The sequence below is a fragment of the Mycteria americana genome, chromosome 4 (assembly GCF_035582795.1).
Source record: "Mycteria americana isolate JAX WOST 10 ecotype Jacksonville Zoo and Gardens chromosome 4, USCA_MyAme_1.0, whole genome shotgun sequence".
Lineage (NCBI taxonomy): Eukaryota > Metazoa > Chordata > Aves > Ciconiiformes > Ciconiidae > Mycteria > Mycteria americana.
In genome coordinates this window covers 41060968-41087723 of record NC_134368.1, presented here as the reverse complement: position 1 = coordinate 41087723, position 26756 = coordinate 41060968, and the positions used below count along the sequence as shown (strand labels likewise).

At 37.2% G+C, this 26756-nt stretch overlaps 1 protein-coding gene across 5 annotated transcripts in view; it reads right to left on the bottom strand.

Annotated features, from left to right (window-relative positions):
- Positions 1 to 26756, bottom strand: part of ASB5 (ankyrin repeat and SOCS box containing 5) — a 43319-nt gene that overhangs the window by 16210 nt on the left and 353 nt on the right. The window contains exons 2-3 of one of the 5 annotated variants that reach the window (XM_075500289.1): positions 15779 to 16055; positions 13431 to 13723 (exon numbers count right to left, since the gene is read on the bottom strand). In XM_075500289.1, coding sequence (XP_075356404.1) covers positions 13431 to 13626 — 196 coding nt within the window. In that variant the 5' untranslated portion in view covers positions 13627 to 13723; positions 15779 to 16055. Of the gene's footprint in view, positions 1 to 1110; positions 1385 to 13430; positions 13724 to 15778; positions 16056 to 26401; positions 26750 to 26756 lie in introns of those variants that run through there. The other 4 variants (XM_075500288.1, XM_075500287.1, XM_075500292.1 and 1 more) reach the window with 4 other exon arrangements.

The window sequence follows — 26756 nt, the reverse complement described above, 5'->3', positions numbered from 1 at the left end:
CAGTGAACAATATGAGGGTAAAAGATACACTGTGTATTAAAACTGATGAATAAATATAAACTTACAGTACCATTGCATTCAGTTACTTGGGAAGCTATGGTAACTGTTGCTTAAATTCTTGAATATTGCTTAATTCTAAAACTGGCAGTACTGGAAATTAGCAAAGGTATTTTAAGAATAACTCTGATTCCTATAACGCACAGCTATGTTTTACATGGTAAATTCATAATTATTTTTATGTACAATATATCAAATCTCTCTTTCCTGTCTCCTTCTCTCCTTGAATATTTTAACATCTCCAGTTTTTAATTTGACATCACATTAACAAGAATTTCAAGTTTTATTTCCTTATTTTCTTTTTTATTTCACTCTAAGCCTTATGATATGGTCAATATTAACTGGGATTATGATCACTCTTCTAAAAAATTCCTAGTAGACTCTCGCAATTACTCAAAATTCCCTTTTACACACTTGTATTATGAAAAAAAATCGGAAAATATGGCACAGACAATAGCAGTCCCAAACACTTCTTTTATAAGAGTTTGTTCCTCATTGCTGAAAACGTCGGTGTCCAGCAACTTAAGATACCTCCTAAGTACTCCTCTATGCAAACCTTTACAATTATATCTTTGTCTTTAGTATCTCAGTACAGGACAATAATTCTGTCACCTGTAGTTCCTCCATTGCCTCCTATTTTAGCTATCTATAATCTTCTCTGTACATATAAAGTTGTATGTAAAGTTTACTCCTCCCCCTCCTTTCATTCCCCAGTTCCCTGTTGTAAACAATTAGCCTTCAGGATCCAGTTACCTTGTGACACGACAGCAAAAGTCAAGGTAAGTCAAGCCTTAAAACACTTGCATAAAACAAATAGGGCAGATAAACAAGAAAAGGTATTTTAGATCAGCTGATAAGAGTGCAGAAAGAACAAAAATAGCTTCAACACCCTTGTGTTAACCCATGCAAGACAATAAAGTGCCACTAACATAAGCATGCATTTATATTACAGCTAGAAAAAAAAACCAAAACCAGTTTAGAGCTACAACATCGTAAACTGGGTCAGCTTAGCATATTTCAGTACACAGTTTCTGAAATGGCTGCTATACTAACCTTGGCTGGTCAGAATACCCCAGCTAGCTTTTCGTTTCGCAGGACACTCCCCTATACTTTCTAGGCGTCTTTTGGGGAGATTCTGGCTCCTCTGAATAGCAGTGTTTGTTGTCATTATCTGGTTCTCGAGGAAAGCCTGTCTCTCATTGGTGCAGGTACTCCGGTCTGACGAACATCCACAAATGGATTTCTACTACCTTTTTTCCTCCTTTCGCTTTTTCACAAAGGATCTTGCTGTACTTACTGTAGAATGGCTACAACACTGAAACCCATTCAGTAACATTTACTAGCTTGGACTAGTGAGTACATAGTGGGGGAAGGGAAGGACTGCTCTAGCATTTTCTATTTTTAAAACAGAGAAAGAATCAGCTTAGCTACAGCATGAGTCTTAACTATTTACATGATTTAAATGGAAAGAAGGTGTTAATTTTTTAACCATTTAACCAAAACAGAAACAGATTCTTAAAGCATAAGTATTCAAAGCTTTGTTGCTTGAATAACAAGCAACTTAAACCAGAAAAACTAAAACTGTTTTATCAGAATGGCAATTCTTTTAATAATAGAAACAATAATTATTACTGCATCAGGCTTTACTCATATGTAATTTGCAGTTAAGAGAGATTTTGGATTCAGAAGAATCCATGAAACTATGAAGCAGTTCTGGGTTTTTTGTGGTTTGTTTGTTTGTTTGTTTTTAAATAGGGGACAAGATATCCTACAGATGTCAACTAGAAACTACATCCTGAATAAATAAAAGCATGGTTTGACTACCAAATAAAAAAAAATAAAATAAAAAAAAAATATTTCACTGGTTATTTTGAAAGTCCGATCCCATTATGAAAGTAAGGCTGTAGTCTTGTCAGAAGAAGCACATGTCAGTATTTTTTTTAAATAATAACAAAAACAAGGGCAATCAACTAGTAGTAGAACTTTTTTGTTTGTTACTATGTATCATCCTGATACTATACAAGAGAAATCTGCAGGGAGAAGCAATCCATTGTAAAATTCCAGCATGGATAAAGAGGACAGTGATTTCTCTGTACTAATAACATATTAAGATGCTACCTTTACCTCCCCACCACTTCTTTCTAGTATTTCCTCACTATCCTCTTCTACTGATAGAAAAACTAGCCATTTGTAAACTTTTTAAAAGGAAATTAACATTACTGGGTTTCATTAATACTACTCCTTTCAGGTACCTGACAAAAATGAATCCCTAAGATGCTGAAATACACAGGTATTTAATTAAATTTTCTATATCTCTCTTGTTTTTCTTTAAGAGAAAATCAGAGGCAAGATTATAGTTAGGTAGGGTAAGGGGAAGAAGAAGGAGCAGCTGCAAATTTCACCTTGAAATTACAGCACAAGAGAACTGCCCTACTGGAATGGCCCTACACTTTTACAGAACAGAAGCAGGTGGGCTACCACTATTCTCACAAGAGAGAACAAAATCGCACTCTCCCAGACGTTATGCTGCTTTCAGAAAGTTGTTTTCCTCGGGTTTTATCTAGCTGAAAGAACCAGAATATCTCACAGGCTGAAATAAACACTTCTACACATCCAGCAATCGGACTCTGCAAGTAAGTCTTGAACAGAGCTTTCGCAAAAAGGCTCATTATCAAAGGGCACATTATAAATACATCACTTTAATACAAGAACTACTTGTTGAATTGTAGTGTTTTCTTCAAGTAAATAAATACGGGAAGATGAATTAACAGGAAGGCTTACTAAGGACGTGTATACATGTGTCTGTGTCAGGAAGATATCAGCACTATTCTCCAGGTGAGAAATAGCCCATGACAACTTCTGTTCATGCCATGGCTCTGAGGCTCATCTCAGTTTTAGACCTCCTTTCCATTTGGAATGGAATCCCAGGACTTTCAGGAGAAGGTGGTGAGGATCAGGATCAAGCAAAGCATCTGGCACTGTAGGGCAGGGATTGACAGTGGGCTGGGAAGACAAGACCTACATGTTTTTGTAGGAGTCTTGTGGGTGAAGTTGTCAGCTGAGAATGAAGCTGGGTACTTCTAGAGGAGTGGTACAAACCTGGAAGTAGTTCATACAACTTGCTTTCCACAGATATTCCAGCCCCCCCGGTTATTACTCTCTTTTATTAGTCTCAGGGGTGTCCCTTGCAGGAGCAAGGAATCCAGCAGACGCACAGACAGCTGCCATGGCTTCCGAGAGGAAGACCCCCAGCAGAGTCGGCAGCATCTGCTCACTCTCATCCAGAAAACTGCATAGGAAGCAAAGGAGCTACCAGTGGAGTTAGACTGCCCCCAAAATCTGCCACCTTCAAGGCAAGGGTCCTAGGAGAAGTATCTCTATTCCATAGACACTTGCCACTTATTATTGTTAAGTTACTCTGAATACTTTGGAGGACATCAGAATGCAATGCATAAAAATATGCACTATCTTTTTTCATGCTTTAAAGAAGGCAAAGCTTATCCCATTCAGGACTCTAGAAGCAACCTTGCACTAAATCCTGCTAGGCACAACTATTCATCCTCCAGGCAAAAGCCATTAAAAAGTCCTATTAAAACAGTACATAAAAAAGTGAAAGCTAGACCAACATCAGAAATCAACTGGAAATGTATTAAAAATATAATTGAGATGTTAATATAAAGAGGGGATGAGCGTACAGTTAAAATGGTGGAGTAAGACTGAAGAACTTGCTATTTCACTTCCACCTCTGACATGGAATCGCCATGTGATCTTCCTCATGTCAGCCATCCATGCACTGGGTCACATTAGCTACAAAATAAAAATCAGTATCTCTTGACTTCATTAGGTAATAAAACTATTAATATTTGAAACTACTTTGGCTTGGTACTCAGATTCTGTTCCTCAGATTTTTCTCTATAGAAGACACTTAAACACTTCTAAAATCCACCAGAAAACCTGTAACAGAAATCTAAGTAGATATCCAAGTATGTAGAAAATACAGTAGGCCGCTACTTTCCCTGCCTTGGTACACAAGCAATTAGGACAGTATTCATATTCTAGTTACTCATGGAAGCAATGCAGCTACCTGCAAAAAAGGAGTCAGAGGACAGCAGACACTACAATCTCAGAGGAAGGAAACTGAAGGACTTTACTGATGAGTTTGGAATTCTGACTTAATTTAGCAGACAAACTTTAAATAAACCACTATGTTGCATTTCACTAATATTTAGTTCTATTCAACTTTTATAACCATGGGGAAGAACTGTTAAAGGAAACTTTCAAGTGATTTTCTTTCACAATCTTTTTTATCCAGATTTTTATAAAAAGAAATGTCAGTACAGTTTCAACATTTCTATATCAGCAAATAGCCCTGAGTTTACAGGGGTGGCAGTTCTTAACAGGTGGGAATAAAAATGGAAAGAAATTTTTGTTCCTCCCTTTAAATGGGGAGCTCATTCTATTTTGAAAACTGTTCTTAAGGCAATAAAGATGCAATTGAGATAACGCACACAAAAAAATGTGTTAATAAAAACAATGACAAAAAACCCCCACACACCTTTCAACACATGATGTAACTCGATGCAATACAATCCAAACTCCAGTAACAACAATTTATGTTAGGAAAAATTGGACAAAATTTGCACTATTTTCAAATGTCACAGATCAGCATTTTGTGTGCAACCCTCCTCAAGTTAGGCAACTGATGAGCCACCTCTCTTCCCACACTGTTTTGTACTCTCAGATTCACTCTACTTTTATGACCAGGATTATTACGGGGTCACAGTGACTGCACGGAACCTGCCACACTAAATTCTGGAACAGGACTAGAAATTGCCTTTTCCTGCTGATGTGACCCACAGACTACAACCATGAAGCTGAAATGACAGATAGGCTCCCTGGATCTCAGTACCAGTACCCCAAGAGTTGCCTGTCATTTGACATTGCCAGAAATGAACCAGCAGAGATCCTGAACATTCCTCCCTGTAGGAGAAGCCAAGACGAAGCCAGTTTTAGAAATAATTACAAAAACGTGGTTACCGACAAAACCATAGTATCCTAAAAGGCCACAGTCACATCCTGCAGTGCCGGCTCAATGCCAAGGAAGTTAAATGTGCCATAAAAGTACAGTGATAAAGCTCTAACAGCAGGACAGGAAAAGGACTGGAACAACTTTTTATTTTTTTTTAAAACAAATTCTTGCATCAAGCCATATGTCATGGCCAGTACAATGATATTATAAGTCATTAGCAGTCAACCAGAAGCTTAGGCATTACCCAGGTGTCACCAACCAGTCCTCTGTCCTCCACATCCTGACAAATGCCAGCAGATATGCAGATAATACTTAAAATGTCATTAGTTATTTAAGCATAAAATGACATGTCTCTACACCACTAAAAAAGCTTATTACACACCCCTGCTCTTCATACAGTATCATCACTGTCTCTTAGCTGGAAATCCAAATTATTATTATTATTAAGGTAGCAACAGCATGGATGGCTAGTAGTTTCCCTCCCTCTTCCCCTGAGATTTTTACAGTTGTTAGGCCTTGTATCCTTGGATGCTGGGAATCAGAATGGAAGGTTTAGAAAAGATTTAAAACTCTGTTATGATAAAGGCTCTGTCTCAGCCACCACAGAAGTCAAATATGGAAAAATGATACATTTACTATGTTTCCCGGCTTGTGGATTTGCAATATGTACCTGCCAGACCTCTTCATGCACATAGGCAGTGGTAATGCAGAATATTTGCTAATACGTTGGGCTAAAGAAAAACAAATCACAGCAGTCATGCTGATGAATCTAGCCAAATCAGATACCAAGCAGGCCTGGGGTTCAGATATTGACAGAGAAGAAAGACACAAGGCATGTGACCAGTAGTCAGCATGGGAGTGGTGTAGAGCACCACAGAGTGAATCTTCAGCCAATTACCTTGAGAGAACAGCCATAAAGAGAGAGATCATGCCTATTGCCAGAAAGACTCTAGACATAGCAAAGAGTAACATCCACTAGTGCAACAGATGCAGCATGCCATAATGGATTTATGACCAACCAGCCAGCATTGCTGCAATCATGAATAGAGCTCAGTACTTAGGCATGTAATGCATTCCCCCAAAGCCATCATCATCTAACCCTGGCAGAAGTTCACTCACTGCTTGCCTGCATTGCAAATGTTTGAGAACATCCCCTACAAGAGAGGGGTGTGAATAGCAGAACCCCGGCCATAACAAGTCTGTGGCTAGGGGAAGGAACATCACCTTCAGGGAGCTATGCTATTTTGGTCTTCCCCTGTTGCCTTATGCCCCACCACTGCAAAAAAGACCAGTGCAGATGGTATGTTTGAGCTTGCCCCAGTCCAGTACTGGAGCTTCCTAACGGCTTTTCTTTAACAACAGTTGTCTTTACGGCCTTGCAGGCAGATTGCTCCAGGATTATCTTTCAATTATATTGCTATGCACCTTTAAAAATCCAGGTTTTAAGCTACATCAGAGTTCACAATGTTTCATTTTGTACTTGTTTGTAGTTCAAAAGCTTATTATTCATTTAATCCAGAAAAATAAAGAAATCAATTGAAGGGGATTTCCATGTGAGTTACCTTAAGACTATGCACATCAAGCAAGCCAATAGGACCTAGGTTGGTGACAAGTTAAGGTCCATCTTCAGAAAAGACACGTTTCAAGAAGGCACACATAAATGACACTGACCATAAAATACAGCTTGTGGCGATGCTCTTCTCAAGGAGGTCCTGACATACAAACACAGATAGGAGTGAAAAAAAAAAACCACAAAGGAATCCACATGATAGGATATCTCAGTTCCTTTCAAGGAATCAAGTATGCAAACAGGCTCCAGCAGATATATTCACTAGAAGTTTCTGTAGCCTCACAGATTTTCTTTAAGGTGAGGGAAGAGTCAATCCTTGCCAACAAACGTGCTTGGTTCTTCTTGCTGCAAATAGGTCAGGGCTCTGGCCACGCCAGTCCAGTTGCATCACATAACTCACCAAAATCCCTTTAAGGTAGATTATGTTCTTCAAAGGAGAATGGTTCTGGTTATCTTGTGACATGTGGTATCATTTGCTTCATTCTAAGCAAGTGCCTTCTTGAGATTTATTTTGAAGTATGACTCTTCTTTGGCAGTTATTTGTCATATTAGGCAAAGTTATTTAGCATATAAGAGAAGGTGACGAGCTCCATCAAGAAAACCTCCCTTCTGAACTTTCAAAAAAGAACATTCACACTATCTTAAGCATTTTTACACCATTAGCTTACGTGCTGCATATAAAAAACAAATGCTAAATGTGGTGCCTTACACCAAGTGGTATGGTGAATAGGTATGCCATACAATATTCCTATCATTACTAAATTAATCTCTATTGTATCCAGGAAGCTAGTAGAGGTCTTATATGGCTTTTATTAATAGAACTGTGATCTCTGTGGAATGCAAGTTGAGAAAATGCCTCGTGCCTATCTTCCCTACCTAACAACTGTTGCTGAGTGACATTATCAATTGCAACTTGTTAGAATAAAATAGGAAAACTTTGCTCTAATCACTCACTACAGTTCAAAATGTAATCAAGCTTTCCAAACAGCAGATTTCTAACAGTGAAACATAGCATTATTTCCTATTTATGAGTTGTATTTAATGGACTGGTTTCTTGGGTCCATCCAAGCAGCACTCAGTGTACAAGAAAAAGAAGGAAACAGAAGGCTTCATACTATACACAAGTCTCATAATACTGAAAGGAGATGGGGACTCCAGTCTTGAACTGCCACAATCCCATGGATGGCTTAATTTAGGGTAACTAGGAATAACTAGTGTACTGAGAATTCCTACCATGCTTGGCCAAGGCAGATACAGCAAAGATAGGTAGCTTAGAACTTGCTATGTTCATTCAAGAGTAGACTTTTTTTTTAAACTTAGAAGAAATCAGGGCATATTCACCTCTCCAGTTCTGCAAAAACAGTATAATATATTTTAAGAAGCTATACTCAAATACTACAAATACAAATTCTGCTTTCAAATCACTTTCAAATATTACTTTAAAATAGTGTAGTTATGCATAAAGTGATATTCTATGAAATTTTTTGCAGAGTTGACAATTAAAAAATAGGATATTAAAGAAAAAGCACTTTATGTTGTCAGAACTACTTAGCTTGTGCATCAGACTCCACGTATCTGTATATGACTAGTTGTTTGTCGTTTATGCTATATTAAGCAAAATGATTCTTTCATAAGAAAGTTCCTCTATACCACCTTCTGCTTGCAGCTAAAAGCATTTTGAGAGTCACTGAGTATCAGGTTTAATTTTTATAAGGCAAAAAGAGTCTGTTTTACCAAAAGTTTATGAATGCAAACTATACCTCCTTCTAGAAAAGGCATCTGTATTATCAAAGTATGGACACTTCCATACAAACCACGCTCCTACCAGTATTTGTCAGTAGCATTTATATCTTACAGACCCAAAACACCTGACAATGAATTAACTCTTAAGATTTGATGCACGCACTTTGAAATCGCTTCATACCACAGCGCTACTACCTCATCCTAAAGCAATTAAACTATAAAACTCAGCTGAAGCTCCAACTCAGCGCTTGTATATACAGAGCACTTCCATGATATGACCAGCTAGTTGGTATAGTAGGAAGAGTCTAAAGGTTGCTTTTGATCCTCCAGTTTGTATCCAGCAACAGCTGTACAAAAGACTCAGTTATTAACTCTTCACAGGTCTGGAAATACAGTGAGAGAAGAAATCTTACTGTGCACATCACTGCAGATAGCCTGCTAAGGAGCTAATTATACCCAAAGTTAATTTACAATTAAGTTCATTTTTGTAGGTCAGTTAGTAGGGTACAGAATTTTAAAATGGAGTAAACATATATGTGCTATGACTTTCTCCATAAATAATTGAATAAAATGTTGACTTTTGTGAATTTTCTAGTGTAATGAATAAATACATGTTCAACACAATAAAAAAAGAAAAGCTAGGCACCATAACCTATTTACAACACAGCTATAGTCCCTGACTGCAACGCACTTAGCTCTAAACAACTAATCAGTTCCTTTCAATTCAATGGGGCAAGTATGTGTATATGAGTGTTTACAAAATCGGTGCCAAAGTTAAAAATAATCCAGCAAATGGGACCTTTATAACAGAATGGATCCCTTTTTCATTTAGTTCTTTTATGGTAGTAATATTACTGACTTCACTGAAAAATAATTCAATTCTGATAGTTTATTAAGACCTGGGTCTTTAATCCACTTTAAACACATGTAAAAGACTGCAGAGTTCTGTCCTGCATTTGGTGTTGTTCAGTTGTTTAATATTGTGGATGATAGAATATTATATTTATTTTTATAAAATCAGTAGATGACACTAAACTGCAGGTGCTGCAACTGCTCAGAAGGAAACAATTCAAAATGGACTTGAGTAAAATAGAGAAATTATCTGATATCAAGAACATGAAGTTAGCTGAAGGCCAGTACAAAGTATTAGACTTAGAGAGGACAAAGCAAACGCACAGTCAGTGACTCTGTTTTAACATGGGGTTTATAGCAGGCTACAGACTGTATCCTTAATACTTTACTGTTGGGGGAAAAAAAAAAAAGGGGCAAGAAAAAAAAGCATCATTCCAGGAGGTATTACATAGGGTATCATATATATGGCACATGACATAACTGTTCCACTTTTATACAACTAATAGTTCCACTGGTTGCACTAATAAAGTCTCAGCTGGAGCACTATGTTTAACATGGGGAATTAGACATCAATAACGATGTCCATGAACTGTATATGAACTGGCACAAGTCCAAAGGAGAGCAACTACAGTAATTCCAGGTCTAGAAAACAAGACTTAGGAGGACAGACTAAGTTAAATCTTTTTCTTTATTCTAGAAAAGACAAAAACAGTAGAGGTAGGAAGATGCATGATAATAGTCTTTGAATTGATTACTTTTCATACATGGAGAAAACCTGATAAATACTTTAATCATAGTTTATGTATTTAGTTTGCAGAAATAAAGATTTAGGTATGTCTTGGGGGGAGTGGGAAGCATTCTAGTGATGAGAATAGCAAAAATTGTAATTGGTTACATAAGGACACTGCAGAAATTACTATTACTGAGCATTTTAAAAAAAGGTCAGACAAACATTTGCCAGACAACCCATGTATATTTGATCCTAGAGCATCCAAATTACCTCTCAAGGTGCCTTTCAGCTGTACACAAGAAACGTTTTACTCAGACTTAATCTCCATAAACAAATTAATGTGACTTATAATTAGTAGAGATTTTATACGCACTTTTCTGGTCTTAGCTGATGCTGAACACTGATCTAGTTCTTATATTTCAATGCCACATACACAGCACAATAATTTCTACTTAATTATTGGGATGCTATCCCTATCCAGCTGTTCACATACATACGAGATCCAAAGGACAGATTTAACACAGTAGATGGGTGACTATCCATACTGGAGAGAAAATATTCCTGAAATGTTAAGGAACAAAATATGACCTGTTTCACTACTAATATCTAGCAACAAGACCCCAGCAGGCAGATGACACAGGGAAAGCTGTCTCCTTGTATTCAACAAAGAACAAACCACAAAACAAAGTCAGCCATGAAATGTGTGATCCCTGGGCCTCAAATCCTGTACTGACCTATATACCTTCAGTTTGATAAAAGGAGTTCCACCAATGTCCTCAATTATACAGGCTTCGTAAAAGAAAGGCTTATTTTAACTCAAGAGCTCAATTCAGTAAACATGAAATAATGCCTGTGCCTAGTAGCACATTATTTCCAAAGGCTCTTTTCTTCTTCAAAATTACAGCACTCTATCCTAGCCAAGCCATTATAATAGCAAAAAAAAATTTTATAGTATTACAAGAAAACTGAAAATACCAGCACTAACAGAATTTTAAGAGTATGTAATGAGGTTAAAACCAGAAAATGAAAACTAACATTTCCTCTAATTAGAATTACTTCTTGAAACACTATAAACTTCAATTAGGCAATGATAGGCTATTTTTCTGGTTTGGGTTTTTTCTCTTCTGCTGAAGCTTCTCTACGTGCTTAATAAAAAACATAGAACAGGATCACTAATTAGGAGGATACTCAGTATTTAATTTTATCATTTAATGTTACAAGCTGTAGCTTCACATTACTTGTTGTACATCTTCTAGATATTACTTTGAACAGGGTATTTTGTTACATGGTATTGTATAAACTCTACTGAGGTATCTCTGTACTGTATTTCACAAACATAAACAAGCCAAATCCCACAACATGGTGTGAGCTGAGACAGTATCATGCCCCCTTCTACAAACATAGAACAAAGGTGTAGAAAAGACGAGATAAAACAGTGATTTTGAGGAGCTTTATTTGCATCCCAAAGAGCAAGGATTGGTCCTGTTAATCACGACAAATGGCTGGATTTGCGGATTATGTAACATTAGGTGAACATGTGCTTAGGACTGTTCCAAATCCAGACCCAAACACTGCGAGTTGGGCAGTGCAAAATTAAGACACACTGGTGTCAAGTTGTAAAAAGTACAGTTTAAGCACAAAATAGTTGCATATTCTTTTAATAAACCAAGCAGAAAACCAGAAACTCTGCCATACGTTTGAGCCTTTAAATCAATATAAACCTCTGCTACCTGAGCAAAACAGTAAACTGGAAGAGTGATAGATTTTCATCTTTTGCATGGGCCAGTTACTAGAATGCTGAATATACATTTATTTAGGTAGAATAGTTCAGACATTTGACGAATGACCAAACTAAAGTCTCCTGGATTCAGCAACAGGTAACACTGTAGAAACTATTTTATTTCCAACCTGATGCATGCTATTCCTTTCCCTCTAGTTTTTCCCAGTCTTTTTTCTTCCTTACTCAGATTCTGTGTCAGTCTTCCCAGAATGAGCTGCCTTAGAGCTAGCCAGCAGTTTTTGACAAAAAAATTCTTTATTTCAAGTGAGGGCAACCACATTCACTGCGAGTATTTCTGCCAGTGGGACAGACAGTCCTTCCCATCCTACTGTAGCAAACGCACACACATGCACACACCCCCACATACATATATATCTGTACACATACTCACACGCACACACGCACGCGTGTAGTAGTTCAAATGATGTGATTAACATACTCAGATGTAAAAACCCTGGGTTTCAGAACTTTCTCTCTAAATTGTGCAGAGAACACATAATACAAATCCACCTCACGTAAATCTTCTGAAAAGCAAGCTAACTTCTGGTTTAGGATGTAAAGCCTCTCTCTCTGGTTTGCAAATTTAACTACATACACACAAAATGTCTAACTTTTGTCCCACCATTAAAGACTGAAAAGACCTTTACATTTGAAACTGTTTCTGGCTCGTTTCTACAGTTTCCCCCTTTGCATTTAACTTGGGTTATTTCTTCTTGTTCACGGTACCTAGGGATAAGTGGTGAAGGCGATAAGAGGCAAGACAAGTCTTCCTGTTCCATCGCCTAACTCAAACTTGATGTCATCCCAGAATACAAGGAACAACAATCAAAGACAAGCCAGGCAGCAGGGATCCCAAGTTGAGCAAAAACACGGCTCAATCATGCACTAGGATACCACAATCGAAAAGAGAGAGTTTTCTGCGTTCTGTGACCCAGAAAAAGAACTGAATGAAAATGGTACTGGTTCACCACAGATGAGCTCGCGGGAACAGTACTGCCCAGCTCTGCCAAAGTTCTGCTTGAGCAAACAGAAAAAGGAATTTTCACAAGAGCTTTCAACCCAGTAAAATTTGATGGGTTTCCACACAGATGCCCGAAAGCTCACCCTGACAAACAGTAAGCTTCCCAATATGTGCCAAGACACTAACCAATTCAAACTACAAAAGGACTATATAATCTCAAATAAATTATTATAAGAAAATTTTAAATTAATCAAGAAATAATTCTCAGAAATATTTGGACTAGTTTCACTAAAGTGTTGCAAAATAATCACACGCCAAGCACAGAAAATTTCAACCACAAATGGGTAAGCTGAAGAACCTTAGAAGCAATTTGGAAAATTGTCTTAGATTGGGAAGTATTTGGCAATCTTAAATATGACCATCTTGAGTATAGGCCTCTCTCCTAACAGGACATTGGTTGTTATCCTTCAGTTTTATTCTGAACTTAATAACCAAAAAAAAAAAAAAAAGCTTAAATAATCTAACAACACTCCTTCAGATATTTTTTGTTAAAAAAACACAGCGAGAACTACAGAAAAAAACCACTCACATGTATCATTTGACAAACTGAATATAAATGAGGCTAGCAGATAAATAATTACCTGGAAAAAAACCCAGTAACAACAAAAACCCCAAACAGTAGTGATAAGATAGTAAGTACAAATATACCTTGTCCTTGAGGAACTCCGTAAAATTCAGCAGCTATCCTTGCTGCTTCCTTACGGTTTCCTTTCACAATGTAGAAATGACTAAGTATAGCGAGGCTGATCTTCACAAAAAGTTTAAAACAAAAAAGGGAAAGTATAGTAAAGTAGACATTGGATAGCTGCTGGGCAAAAGGGCGACTTTCTTCTATGACAGTCATTGCTGCAGCAAAATCTCTCTCAGTGTTTGGGTAGGGCTCTCAAATGTGTTGATAAGATCATATGGCTCCAGCCACGCACTCTTGGGAACAACTGGTCCTGAGGAAAGAAAATATCAGCTGGTCATGATGCTTGCTGCTCAAAATATGACGATTATTTATACTGTACATAGTATTGAGTTCACTACTGCTCCTGCTAGCCTGGTGATACTCAAGTGGGACGGAATATAAAAGACACAGGTTCCAAGACCCTGGATTGTACTTGTTCCACTTAAAAGGTCTGTTTCATTCCAAATTCTGCATTTCTAATTCGTTTATTTACCCTATTAATATATGTTTAAAAATACACTGTCAAAAGTATTATTATTAAGAACTACAATTTCATGTACTAAAACAGGTAACTCAGGTAATCAGGTTTTGTTAAAATAAGTTCTCCTGCTTCTTAAGTACAAATGCTCTTTTTGCTACTTCATTTTATGTTAGACTACTATTTTTTTCTTACAAAACTAGAACTACATCAGTAAATACTTGAAATACACATTAACAAAGAAACAGAGATTTAATATATACCAGCTTTGGCAGTCTCTTATTATTCTGTTCAGGCTGAATGAAAGTATCTAGTATACATGGCTTATAGCATTATACAAAAACTAGTATTGACACCAGACTACAAAAATCAAACTCCTAAATATTCTTATAAATAAGATCTCAGAGCATCTAAAATTAAATTAATTAAAATGTAATTAAAATTAAATAAATGCAGTGGTAAATATACAGCATGGAAAATTTCTAATGCTTATAACACACATCTCATTGTGCTGCATCATATTATTTTAAACCTATGACATGACAGGCTTTGTTTCTTCGCCAGTTTTAGACAAGGGAATCTAAATTCCTCAAATTTTTTAAGAATTAATTTGCTTATATACCATAAAGTTATTACTCACAGTCATCAGCGGTTATGCACAGATTGTTCCATTAGTGTGAGTAATTGCTGAGTAAATAATGGTGTCACAGCATGATACAAACTGAGGAGCTGCAGGACAGAACTAGATTCCTAACTAAGCTATAACCTTAAAATAAAGAATCATGGCAGCATAGGAAAGGGTCCCGTTCTAAACTTTTATATTTCCTTTTAAATAAAAGAAATAGTGTATTTAATTATAGTTTAAAATACTCTACCCATAGTAATCTTAAACTGAAACACCCTTTCTATTCCACCCTGGATTCTCTTGTTTGATGGTCAGAAAAAAACATTTTAGAATGTTGGCAACTGTCCATCAGGAACAGAGGGTATGATCCAAATGTCACTGCATCCACAGATCCCCCTGACTTCAATGAACAGCGTAGCAGACATTAAGGATATGATACAAAATCATACTTCTGAAAGGAAAGTGGCAAAATAAAGAACCTCTTATCATCCGGCCCCAGGAGTAATTTATTAGAGTTAGAAACTATAATGTTTTCTGGAAACTACATTCAAAGAAACCTATATAAATGAAGAAAAGACAACGATAAAAGGAAATGTGCTTGGAAATAAATGTCAAGATTTTTAACAGACAGGAACTGAACTGTCCTTATCTTGAGAGAAACAGCCATTCAGTCTTTTTCTTTGAAAAAAAATTTAATCCACATAAAAGTCAAAACAGTAACTAGAAAAGGCAATTAACAAGCAGTTTACACTGTAAACTATATTAGTCTGTGAAAAAAAAATACGCATTTTCTCCTAAAATTCATTTATAGACATTTTCTCATCCAGCCAGAATAGGAACTGCTCTTCTCATACCATAGTTAGAAGCAGGAGTGAGTACTTAAAATGCCAAATGAAAATCCCTTTTTATATTTGGCACATTGTTATCTGACACTGAATTGAGGTGTCATGTTTTCCATAAGGATAAATAGGCATTATGTTCTGAGCCATCACTGCCAATTTCCGTTTCAATCATTAATAGAAATGATATTTTCCTTAGTAACACATCCAGTATTGGAATTTCTTACTTCTTCCATATTTCTACTACTATTATTAAGCTTAACTCAATCAGTCCACAGAATTCCCCAGCCATCTTAAGTACCTGTTTTGCAAATTTACCATGCAGAATAAGGAAGAATCATAGTTATCTCTTGGAAAACATTTTTCTTCTTCATAGTGTTTTACCTGGCCCCTTTTTTTTCTGACTCCACATTGTGTCATCCAGTAACCGTGCTTTCCCATCTGGACTTCTCCCACGTTTTGTTAATTAACAAAATAGTCTTTCTTTGCAGAGGCAAAAATCCAAATAGCAATTACTATAAATAACAGCTGGAGTTAACAGCAACACTCAGAGTTAATCTTTCCCTTACAATACTGTTTCCTGCTTCTTATAACTGCAGTAGATAAATCACTGAAAAGAAATTTCTCAGTTGTTAGGTTGTCTTCTTCTGGTTGAATTTTTCTGTAAAAGGTCAACAAAAATAACAAAAACCTTTTAAAAACTAAGGCTGTGAATGCATGTAATATTTTGTAAGTGATCTTTCAAAAATCCTCATTGATCTGTAAAACTTCTGCTTTTAAAAACAACATGAAAATTGAGCAGGAGGGTTATTCCTGCCTCAAAGCTTGTCTTCTGTCCTCTCAAAAATTTCCCTCTTTATCTGTAAACTACATAAAAATGAAAGAAATTATGAGTTTTGAGAATTTCAGCTCACACATGCTCATAAGAAGCTGGCAAAATTACTCTCTTAATAGTATTTCTTCTTTTTTAAAGCTCTGTAACTCATATATGCCAGCTTAACTGGAAACTCTCCCAACTGCACAGAACAACCAAGTTTATCCTAATCTAAGGCTACTAAAGCTCTGCAGAAATTGCCATTACAGCTTCTTGGCAAACCCATGCTACCAGGCACCCAGTCATGAAAACAGAACAACTGTTCAGATGTTAACACTCACACGGCATTTTGGAAGAATCAACAATGTGAATACTGAGACTTGAACACAAAATAGCTGAGAGCAAGCCCATGCAGAATGGGAGAACCAGGAACAGAAAGCTACAGGTGTTGTAATGGAAATCAGGAAGTAGCAGCATAAGTAAATAAATAAAGGATCTGACAGTCAATGTGATGCCATGAAAGAGTGTAAAAAACTGGCATGTAAGCGTTCCAAATTTTCTTTTGCACGGCAACATGAAGCAATTGGAGTCTGGTCTTGCAGCAGTGCAGAATACTGAGAGCTTCCAAATAGAAATGCATCAGCAATATGTAACAAATATACAACATTATAAAAATATCAAAGCACTTGAAAAGAGCAGTGGCTTAATCTGGACACTCACATTTCCTGTATAGTTTTGACTTTTGGGAATGAAATTTCTCTGCCTCATTTCCTCACTTGTAAAACGGGTTTAAAAGGACCACTCAAGAGGAGTATTCTGAAGATCACTTCATTGCTGTTAACAAAACACTCAGATATTCTGGTGAAAACAATACTGAAACTAATTAGGTATCTAATAATTTTTCTTTTAATACAAAATTTGGATAACAAACCTAAATAAAATGAAATATTAATTGTTCATTCACTTAATGGCTACGAAAGGGATAGCATATAAAATTATTATAATATTTAAGGTTTTATCATAGCACACAGGAAAATGGCACCAAGCTACACTGAAGATAAACAATATTAGGATTTTTGTTTTGTTTTAAGAACATAGTAATACTGTGACAGACAAGGATCGCCCTAGCTTGACATACTAGCATATTCCCAGCAAATAAAACAAGAACAATGTAATAATTTAACTGGTATGCTTTCTCCATTTCTGGCAATTAACTATTTTAATTTTAAAACCATTTAAAAAACTTCAAATGCTGGAATTTATGGTCTTAAATTCCCTTTTAACATAGCTTGGTCAGTTATCATTTCTAAAAAACAACCAGTATATTCAAGATAGCAATATTGCCATTTATAATGACTATAAAAGTGGTTAATTTCAAACTCCAGTGCTCAAAGTAGCCTGCCCTTTAATGCCTTACTATGTAGTGGCCAAATGCAGAAAGAAAGTATTCAGCAGCAGCACCTGTTTATGCTAACTCAAACTGTTTGAGAAATCTAGTGCAATTTACCCACAACCTAAGTGAGTAACTTCTAGAAAAAAGTATGCTCTATCTTCTGTGATTAATTGCATAACCACATTAATAAACTCTTTATTTTATTCTAGCAATTTTTCCTCAACACTTTAGAAGGATTACTAAGGCAAGATACACAAGAAAAATAACACAACTGATACAATATTTAGTCTTTGAAGGCATTTTTAATACTAAAGACAGTAAAACCCTTAGAAATACGGTTTCTTTATAGCATATACTCTGTCTTTAGTTCTGGAAAATATACTCACTTCTAATTAAATATTTTAAAGTAATATCCGTGAATTACATTAATATAGGCTGTAGAAGAGTAATTATACTCACAACACAAATTCTGTTACAGTTAGTCTTAACAGTTTTCTTCAGTATTTTGGAGATGCATCTAAATGTCAAAGTGAAAACGTTTTTTTGAAGACGAGATATGCAATACAGTATAAGGAATTATATGTATGAGAGTTCACCTGCATATCCTTCTCCAAATACAAGAGATTTGGCTAAAAATATACAAGAAATTAAGATGGTTGTCCTGGTTTTGAAACTTCTGACTAATAACAAATATAACAGAAGATAATTTAATGAAATAAGATGCCAGGCAGAGGAATGGAAACTCTTAGGGGCCTTGAAGAATGCATTATTTTATACATTATAGACAACCCAGCAGGAGAAACTTCTAAAACAATGGCCTCGGAACAGAAAGAGTTTAAAATAAAATCAGGAAGAAGCCACTTGTTCTAGTGCTGAGTTTCTGATGTAAGCATACAGTGCTTGATGAAGGACTCAAAAATGTTGAGAAGCCTGAGCTACTAAAAAGGCAATGTCTAATTCAGCATGAAAAACGGCCTGCTTAGTGAGCTGCTGACTTTTATTTTAATAGGTGTATGGGACGCTAATTCTCAATACTTAATATTTTATCTGACTCATCTAAAGTTATTGAATGTTGTTTATGTCGTTTCCTCCTTGATGTATGTTCTTTAAGCAATTTTTTCTATTATTCTCTATTCAAAGCATTTGAACTGAATAAATCTAGACATAGAGCAACTATTTTAAAATGCATTTGCTCATATATGTTGTTATGCAAAACGTTACCTTAAGTAACATTGAAGGTAAAGCAAAAAAGACAGACATACCATAAAACAACTTTCAAAAAATATTAAATGTTCTTTTCAGTAATATCCTTCATAAGTTACGGATATTATGCTTCTACGCTTAGGCACAGAAAAAAAGAAACAAATCATATTTATCTGCTAGCTACAAGAAATTCAGAAATTGGAGTGACTGGAAGACACCAAACAGCTGCTGAGTCCTTTTCCAAACAGGAACTCAAGCCCACTAGCACAACCCAGGCACTACTCTTTCTTTGTAAAATATGAAGAGGAGAGGTAGCTGAAGTACAGACTTTGTGCTACTGTTTTGGGGGAATGAAAAGAAGAAAAGTGAGAGAACACAAAGTTTGGTCCAGAGTAGACCAAGCTTGGTTCAGATCTGAACTGCTTTTTTACTGCACCCTGTTGCTATCCTTAAAAATTCTACAGACTTACTTGAGCACATGAGAAAGCCATATTCAGCACAAAAACCTGACAGTTGTGTTGCCAACTGAAGCAAACACAACACTGTAAAACAAATCTCCTTTTTACAGATTTTCTTCCTGAAGTACCTTAATGCCACGTCTACCCAGAATCTACACAAACAATGCAGTGTGAAGTTATAACTGATATCCAAAGTTATGCTTCATTTGGTTTTCTACAGTTCTCATAATTCATGCTAGTCTCACGATCACCCACCTAAAGACTTTAACCAAAAATTGCTTTCAAAATGCAATGCAATGACATCTTAAGCGTCATTAACAGGGGAAAATCAGAATAAGCGTCGTAAAACATGTTACCTTCCTCCTCTTAGTAGTCATGCTCTGCCTTTTGACACTCATTCTACTGAATGGCTATGTATTTAGACACCATTCCTCTTCTTTCGTAAGACTATGAAACACCAGTTTGTTTAAAAAGCTCTAACACACAAAAATTTATCTTATACAAGTTTTGTTATATAAATAGTTTCTCTCTGTATTTTGGTGTAGCACATTATTTCCCTCAGTTCTTAAACTGCTCCAGAAAGTCCAAATTCATGCCTTTGGATGGATACAGTAGTACTTTTTTTTTTCCTCCGCTGTATTAAAATCAGTGCTCTGATACAGTTTAGGTTCTATACAAATCAAGTTCTTCTGGTACATGAATGATGCAACCATTCATTTGTAACATCATGAAGAGTTTTCTTATTCTACTGCTAACTTTTAATGAATTGGTTTTATTCAGGTGTTTTATCTTTCCTGCCTGTTGAAAATACTACTCCTATCTTAGAAACTAGTTCTAACATATGGACTTGTGTATCTGGATTTCCAGAGGACGGAATTACTGGTCAAGGATTTAAATATCAATCAGCAGCTCTAGACATAACAGACATTCTCTGTATCACGTGTATTTAAAAACATAAAAAGTAACTCAGATATTTAAGCAATTATGAAATTCCAGTTTCCTAACTTCCTCAGTTCTTTGAAAGAATACACAGAACTTTTAAAGCTGTATCACTTTATTATACACCCACTGGATAGCAGCTTCTCACAATGGTGATAGATTCCACTTCAAGTCTAATATCAAACAATCCCTGCTATCAGCAACGTTATCATATAAGCATGCTTGATCTGCTTAACCAGTCCATCTAGTCACTGACAGTAAAGTTCTATTCAGAAGGGATGCAGGTATAACTGACCTGCTTACAAGCAAGTTCAGTCTGAGTTCTGCTAAGAAACATAGTGAAGTTTGTTCTACAGTATTTGTTGCAGTCCTCTTTGGATACCTAACACAACCCTATTATTAAAAGTATTATAGAAGAAGATTCCAAAATAAGTCATACGTGTACTTGGAGACATTACTAAAACCAGAAATGTGTCAGACAGCAGGCACACACAGACTGTTGACAGACAAACTCTAGCAAATCTTGTCACCCAGGAGTTTAAAAAGTTACCACCTCCAGCTGCCCATTCCATTCCTCAGCTAAAGGTTCCTGCCCCTCTTTCTGCCTTCCTGGAAATCAAGAGGAAGGAATGTGTATTGGTATTCAGTCACTTTAGTTCAAAATCTGGCAATTTAAACTGTTGATGAGTTTAAACTAACCTTTTGGACTTCATATTGAAAAAAACACTCACACCCCCTTACCACCCATTCTGCTACAGAGATAGTAACCTCCTGTTAAAAAGTAGTAGCAAACTATGAGGGGAGAGTACTGTCAAAATGCACATACAAGCCGCCTCTTAATAAGGATATTTAGCTGTAATTTTTGATGGCTCAGTGTACTGATACAGCTGTATCAGTGAAACTTTGAAGAGCCTCCTAATTCTGCATCTCTTTCCCTTTGTATAGTTCCTTTCTTGGGTCCAAACAAATGATTTCATCACCAACCACATGTCTGTAGAACTTCACAGATTCCTTCTTCAGCAACTAACTCACCCTCTTCCTTAGGTACGTGGTGATACAGCTACTATGCTTTTGATATTTGAACTAGCTTGACAGAACTAAGTTTGCTATTTCTCTAGTAGGCAGTGCAACCACCCTATTAATCTAAATTCATGTAACTGAACCTGGTATTTTTGCAGTTTTTACAGTTAATCTTTTCTTTAATGAACTGCAAAATGTCACATATTCTTATTAAATAGCTGTCTCTAAATAAATAAGTAAATAAATAAATAAATCAGTAACATTCAAATCCCGGAAGAGCCATGATGTGAAGATTTGGTTTTCATCACATATAGAGCTAGTACATGAGAAATGAACTTAACAGAAATTTTCTGTTTCTAGTGACAGTTTTCAAAAGACCAGATTTGCACCTGTAACTAATGCCTCTCTGCCACTTTGAAGCCTAGACAGACCTCTTCAGCTGTTTGAATTAATACTACACAGACTTATGAAAATACTTTGGATCTATAGTAATTTTTTATTTATTTATGTGTAAGACCTCTAAATTATGTCATCAAGATGAGACGATTGTCAATTATTCTAAAGTGAAAAGTTTTCTCAAAATAATACCTCTGAGTTGTGAATGTTTTCTGTCACCAGTTTGAATTCCTTTCAGATTTGTTATTTTTATTCTACATTATAGTCTGTCTTTTAATTTTTCTTTAATCTTTTAACTGATTTTTTTTTCTTCATTATGAACTGTTTCTAAAAACAGTGAAATCACCCATTTCCTTTAACTTTATACCCACTTCCTTCAAGCTTTTGCCAGGTTTTCTTCTAGACTAAGTAAAAGTGGTTTCATTTGTCTCCTTTCTGTGTAAAGTATATTCTGGTGCCTATGAATGGTATTAATAAAAGGAAATTACAAAGTCAATTTCATGACTTGGTAGGGATGAGAGTTAAAAGATTATTCTGCAAGCGTATGTCACTATACGGTGACTCCCATGCCTCGTGTTCATATCAGAAAGGTTTTTTCCATACACTAAAATTGGTATCAGTTAAGTGATATCATCATGACAGAGCTAGCAAAACATTCTTTTCCTCAAGCCAAGGCATGACAGCCTCTGCTTGGTGCTTTTAAAAGAGACATAAAAATACTTTGTGATTAAGAACTTGTAACTGACTTAGGGAATGAGGTAAAACTAGAGTGAGGTGAATCAATAGCACACAGGCTTCTTGCCACAGAATGCAAAGCACAATGAAGTGTGAAAGCTTCAGCTGAATCAGTGATGTATGAGAGGACCTTACCTAACATGGCTTTGTACGCCATGGAGCGGGCAACAGCAAATCTGCCAGGAGCCAAAAATGAACTGTGTTGGGCTCCAAAACATACTTAGAGTTTGTTTTGGAGCCAAGAATATTTGGTTCCATCTCCAATGAAGCATTCTTATGCCGCTAAACGAGACAGTGTTATAAAATATCAAGTTCATTCTGAAATCAGAAATTTAAAATTCCCTGAGATTTTCTTGCTGGATGACTAGCAATAAGAATACAGAGGCAAGTGAAAATTTCTGTTTGCTTATCTTCTTATTCTCCATACTTTGTAGATCCAAAGGAAAAAAATGGAGGTGAGAAGAAAGTTAGAAACAAAACCCCTTCAATGCAGTCCAGAAAGACTACTTCTTTTGGACACAGCCTTTCCACACCAGTTGTAAAAATGTCCCACTCGGAAGAGGTGCTAACTGAAAGGGGGCTGTTGCAATACAGACAAAAATTCCCCCACTTTATTTTAATCTTCATTGGTATACCCAGAGCTGCCTAAGAAGCTGTGTGTTGCTACTGTCTCTTAAAGAGTTAACATTTCAATAATTAATAAAAGATAAATTCAATAAGGGATTTAGACATTTATGGTAAAATTTAGGAAGTATATACATGGCCCTAGACCAAAAAAAGTTGTCTGGACAGTCCTCATCTAAGTAGCTAGGTGCCAAAGATGCCACAGGCACCTAAACTTTCACCTGTAAAATTAGTTAGAAACTTAAGCCCCAAGAAGACCAAAGGTGCTACCACTTGGTCTGAAGTTAACAACTCCCCTTCACCTGGACAAACCACACACCCCAAACTGTCAGCCACCTCAAAGCTCCTACCTATGTGTACCACCTTAGAACCAACCCAACGTCAGCAGAAAAACACATAGCAATCTCTGTTGATGGTCAATGTCAACACTTGCCATTTTGTTTATAGATGATTAAAGGAATCACTCACTTGAACATCAGAGCAGAAACATCTCAACCAAAGAAAGCAAGCCACTCTCAGAAGACTACTCTAATCATCAGCTGCTGACTGGGATCAATCCTGTTGAAGTGCCAACACTATAAAAAGAAGAACACGATTAATAGATCAAAGAGTATGTAAGAACACAATTCCAAAGTCAGATAATTCTAGGGAAGGACAGAAGAAAAAGGGAGAATTCTACATTTCAGACCTGCTCCCAATCGCATCTCTGCATTTTGTTCAATTAGTTTGGAATGCAAAATTATGAAATTTCTTGAAGTAAGAACTAGCCTGAGCACTGCCATGCCTTAGGTGCTCTGCTGGTATGGGCCTGAGTACACTGCCCAGGCATACTGAATACCTTACACCATGCATCTTGGAAATGGTCTCCCAAACTTTTTTGCCTCCCCAAGATTCTACAGATTTGTTTTCATAATTATAGTATTTGATCCATTCAGACTAACACAACTTATTTAGCTGACGGTGACTTCTGACATTAATATTATGCCACTATTCTTTACAAAAAGAACATTTTATATTTTTCACAGAACAATTTGGAACTTGCCAGCAAACAGCTATTGTGAATAATCCTCTTCCGTTCTTCCTTCACAACTGCCTTCTTAATTTCAAAATTTTTCTCCTCTTTTGATTTTGCAAGATTTTGGTCATTAAAAAGCTACAGAAGGTTTCTTTGTTCTCAAACAGTAATGGATCAGTCCTTGAATAAACTATGCCATGTGTCTTCCCCCGCATACTTGCTTTTAAGTGACATTTATTTAAGGGTTCTACTAAAATAAATCCAAAACTACATAAGCACAGCCATATTTATTCATTTGTCTTAAAAACATATGCTAACATGAATTTGACTAAATCTTTTGATTTTGGTCTTCTTCAGGTACTTGACTGCTGCTTTGGAAATTTCGCTACTTTACTTCTCCAAGTTCTGCCTTAGTTACTCAAGTTTTCCCCAACAGCAGAGTTGTTTAATATCTAATGAAAACCTCTAAACAGCAACTATAAGAACTAAAAGCAAGAGCAGAGGCAATTGAGCCTTTTGTTTGTAGATAAAAGAACAGCATTCACATTTTGAACTATCTTTTTTATTATAGCAGTGGCTCCTCAGCAAACTTCTGAAATGTTTAGGTTCCCCAGTTCGCAGTAAAAGCTTCCTTGTTACTTCTAAGTCTTCAAATATTTGGGGGAAAAATACCCACTTCTCAGTAACAGTTATCCAAGGTTTCAATAACACTACGTTCCAGACCATAAATCAAAAACCTTTACCTCACAATAATTAATGTTTTGTATAGCAAATCAAAACATAAATGATAACAAACCGATAAAAACCTTTACACAAGAAACTCCCTGTGTTTCTGGAACTCTTCTGGAACATCAGGAAGGCCGAGAATTACCAAATGAAAATCGGCAGAGTTTATCATCAGAACATTGCTGAAGAGCCTATCTTCTTTGGGCCTGCGACTGACTTCATTATGGCAAATGCACAGACACACAGAAATCAACAGTACAGTGAAACAGAGGTTCCCAACTGCAAGGAATGTCCCCATAGGTAGCTTTGCATCCTGCATTTAATAATAGTGCTAAACAGAGATGTGCTGCAGATACTCAAGCTGTGTAGAAACACAGAGCATTAGTACGATCTTTTTCCTCTTCCATTCCTTACCTTTATCTGCAAAGATTTTTCCTCCCTGAATCACAGACCTGACTCTCAGTTACAGGGGAGGAAAAGAAACAGCACCATCATTACAGAACATATGTAATTCAGAATGGCCTGACAGTCCACCCCTTCTTCCCTCTATCCCTTCACCATGAGGCCTTCCATCTTTTTAGACCCCCGTGTCTGAGCTCCTGTTCCTACTCCCCGTATTTACAGCATTGGAATCTTAGGGCTGGGAAGAGGAAGTTAAATGTAACTGAATCACTGCTGACACCTGCCGTCGGCCCCGAGAAATCTGCGTTAATCGGGCCTGGGGTACTTAATACAGTGAAATATGGAAAAAAAAAACCCAACGTTGTACAGGTTCTCTCTCCCCCCAGTTCTCAAACTCATAATGTTGCAGGTCCAGGGTGCAGGAATGGGTGCCAATCAGGGGCCTAGGAAGAGGAGTTAGAAACCACCTCACTACATAAGCCAGGCTTTGCTAGCACCAATTTGAAGTGAAACTTCAACCAACTCAGAGTAAGGTGAAAGACTGCCTCATCCTGCGAACAGTGTGGGATCACAGAGCCATCTGGTACAGAAAAAGGATTCCAATGCTGCCCAGCTACTAAATGAGGTTTCTAGACAAAATGATTTACATACTGAGCACGTATTTGTAACAAAGAGGAAATGAATAGGAACATCCTATAGGAAACAAGGTAGTGAATGGCAAGCCACAATACCAGCGAAAGCAAGATGCAGACACCAAGTGAAAAAACAAGCCTTCACCTCAAATGTTATTTACATTTTATTATACAAATGCAAAAATCCACTAGAGCTACAAATACCAACTTCCCTCTAAAACCGAATGCCTTAGAAACATAGCAGGTGGCAAACAATTCACAAAAAACACTTCAACAGGTAACAACCCTTTTTTTTCCAAAGTTATGAAGCAGCTAGGACAAGAATATATGCTGTCAGTATTCATGGTGAGAGTACCAAACAGCAACCCCAAGAGGCCCTCCATGGGGGACCACTCCCAGGGGACAGAGCCGTGCCCCCACCACGCGCTGCTCTGAGGGGCCTCGGCTGTGAGCGAGCCCTGGGGACCGTCCCAGAGCCACGCAGCAGACAGACAAGCCGCTGCGGCGCCTGCTCACAAAAGGAAAATAAACCACACACAGCTAATCAGGACACAACCAAGCGGTCACGTCTTGTCTTCAGGTATTTTTTTCTTCTGTAAGCCAGACCGACGCAGACACACTGTACAGGTTCTTTTACGAAAGTCAGTCACCTTTGATACGCGACAGCCAAAGGGCACAACGTATTTCTTTCTCCAAACTCCCAAGTTTGAGAGGGTGCGGGTCTCAAAAGACATCGCGGCGCAAAACTAACGGCTAGCCTGCAAGAGGAAGCCCGGAGAGCGACAGAGGAACCGCCGGGAAGCGAGCGCACTGCGGGCTACGGCCCCCACCGCCATATCGCGCCCGGGGGCGACACCTCGGAGCAGCCCAACGACTGCCGGAAGCAAGGGAGGGCCAGCCCCGCCGCGGGCGCAAGCGCGGTGCGGGAGGCGCGTGGCCCGGCCCCGCCCCAGCGGGGCGGGCTCTTCGGCGAGGCCACGCCCCTCCCCGCCGCGCGCGCGCGCC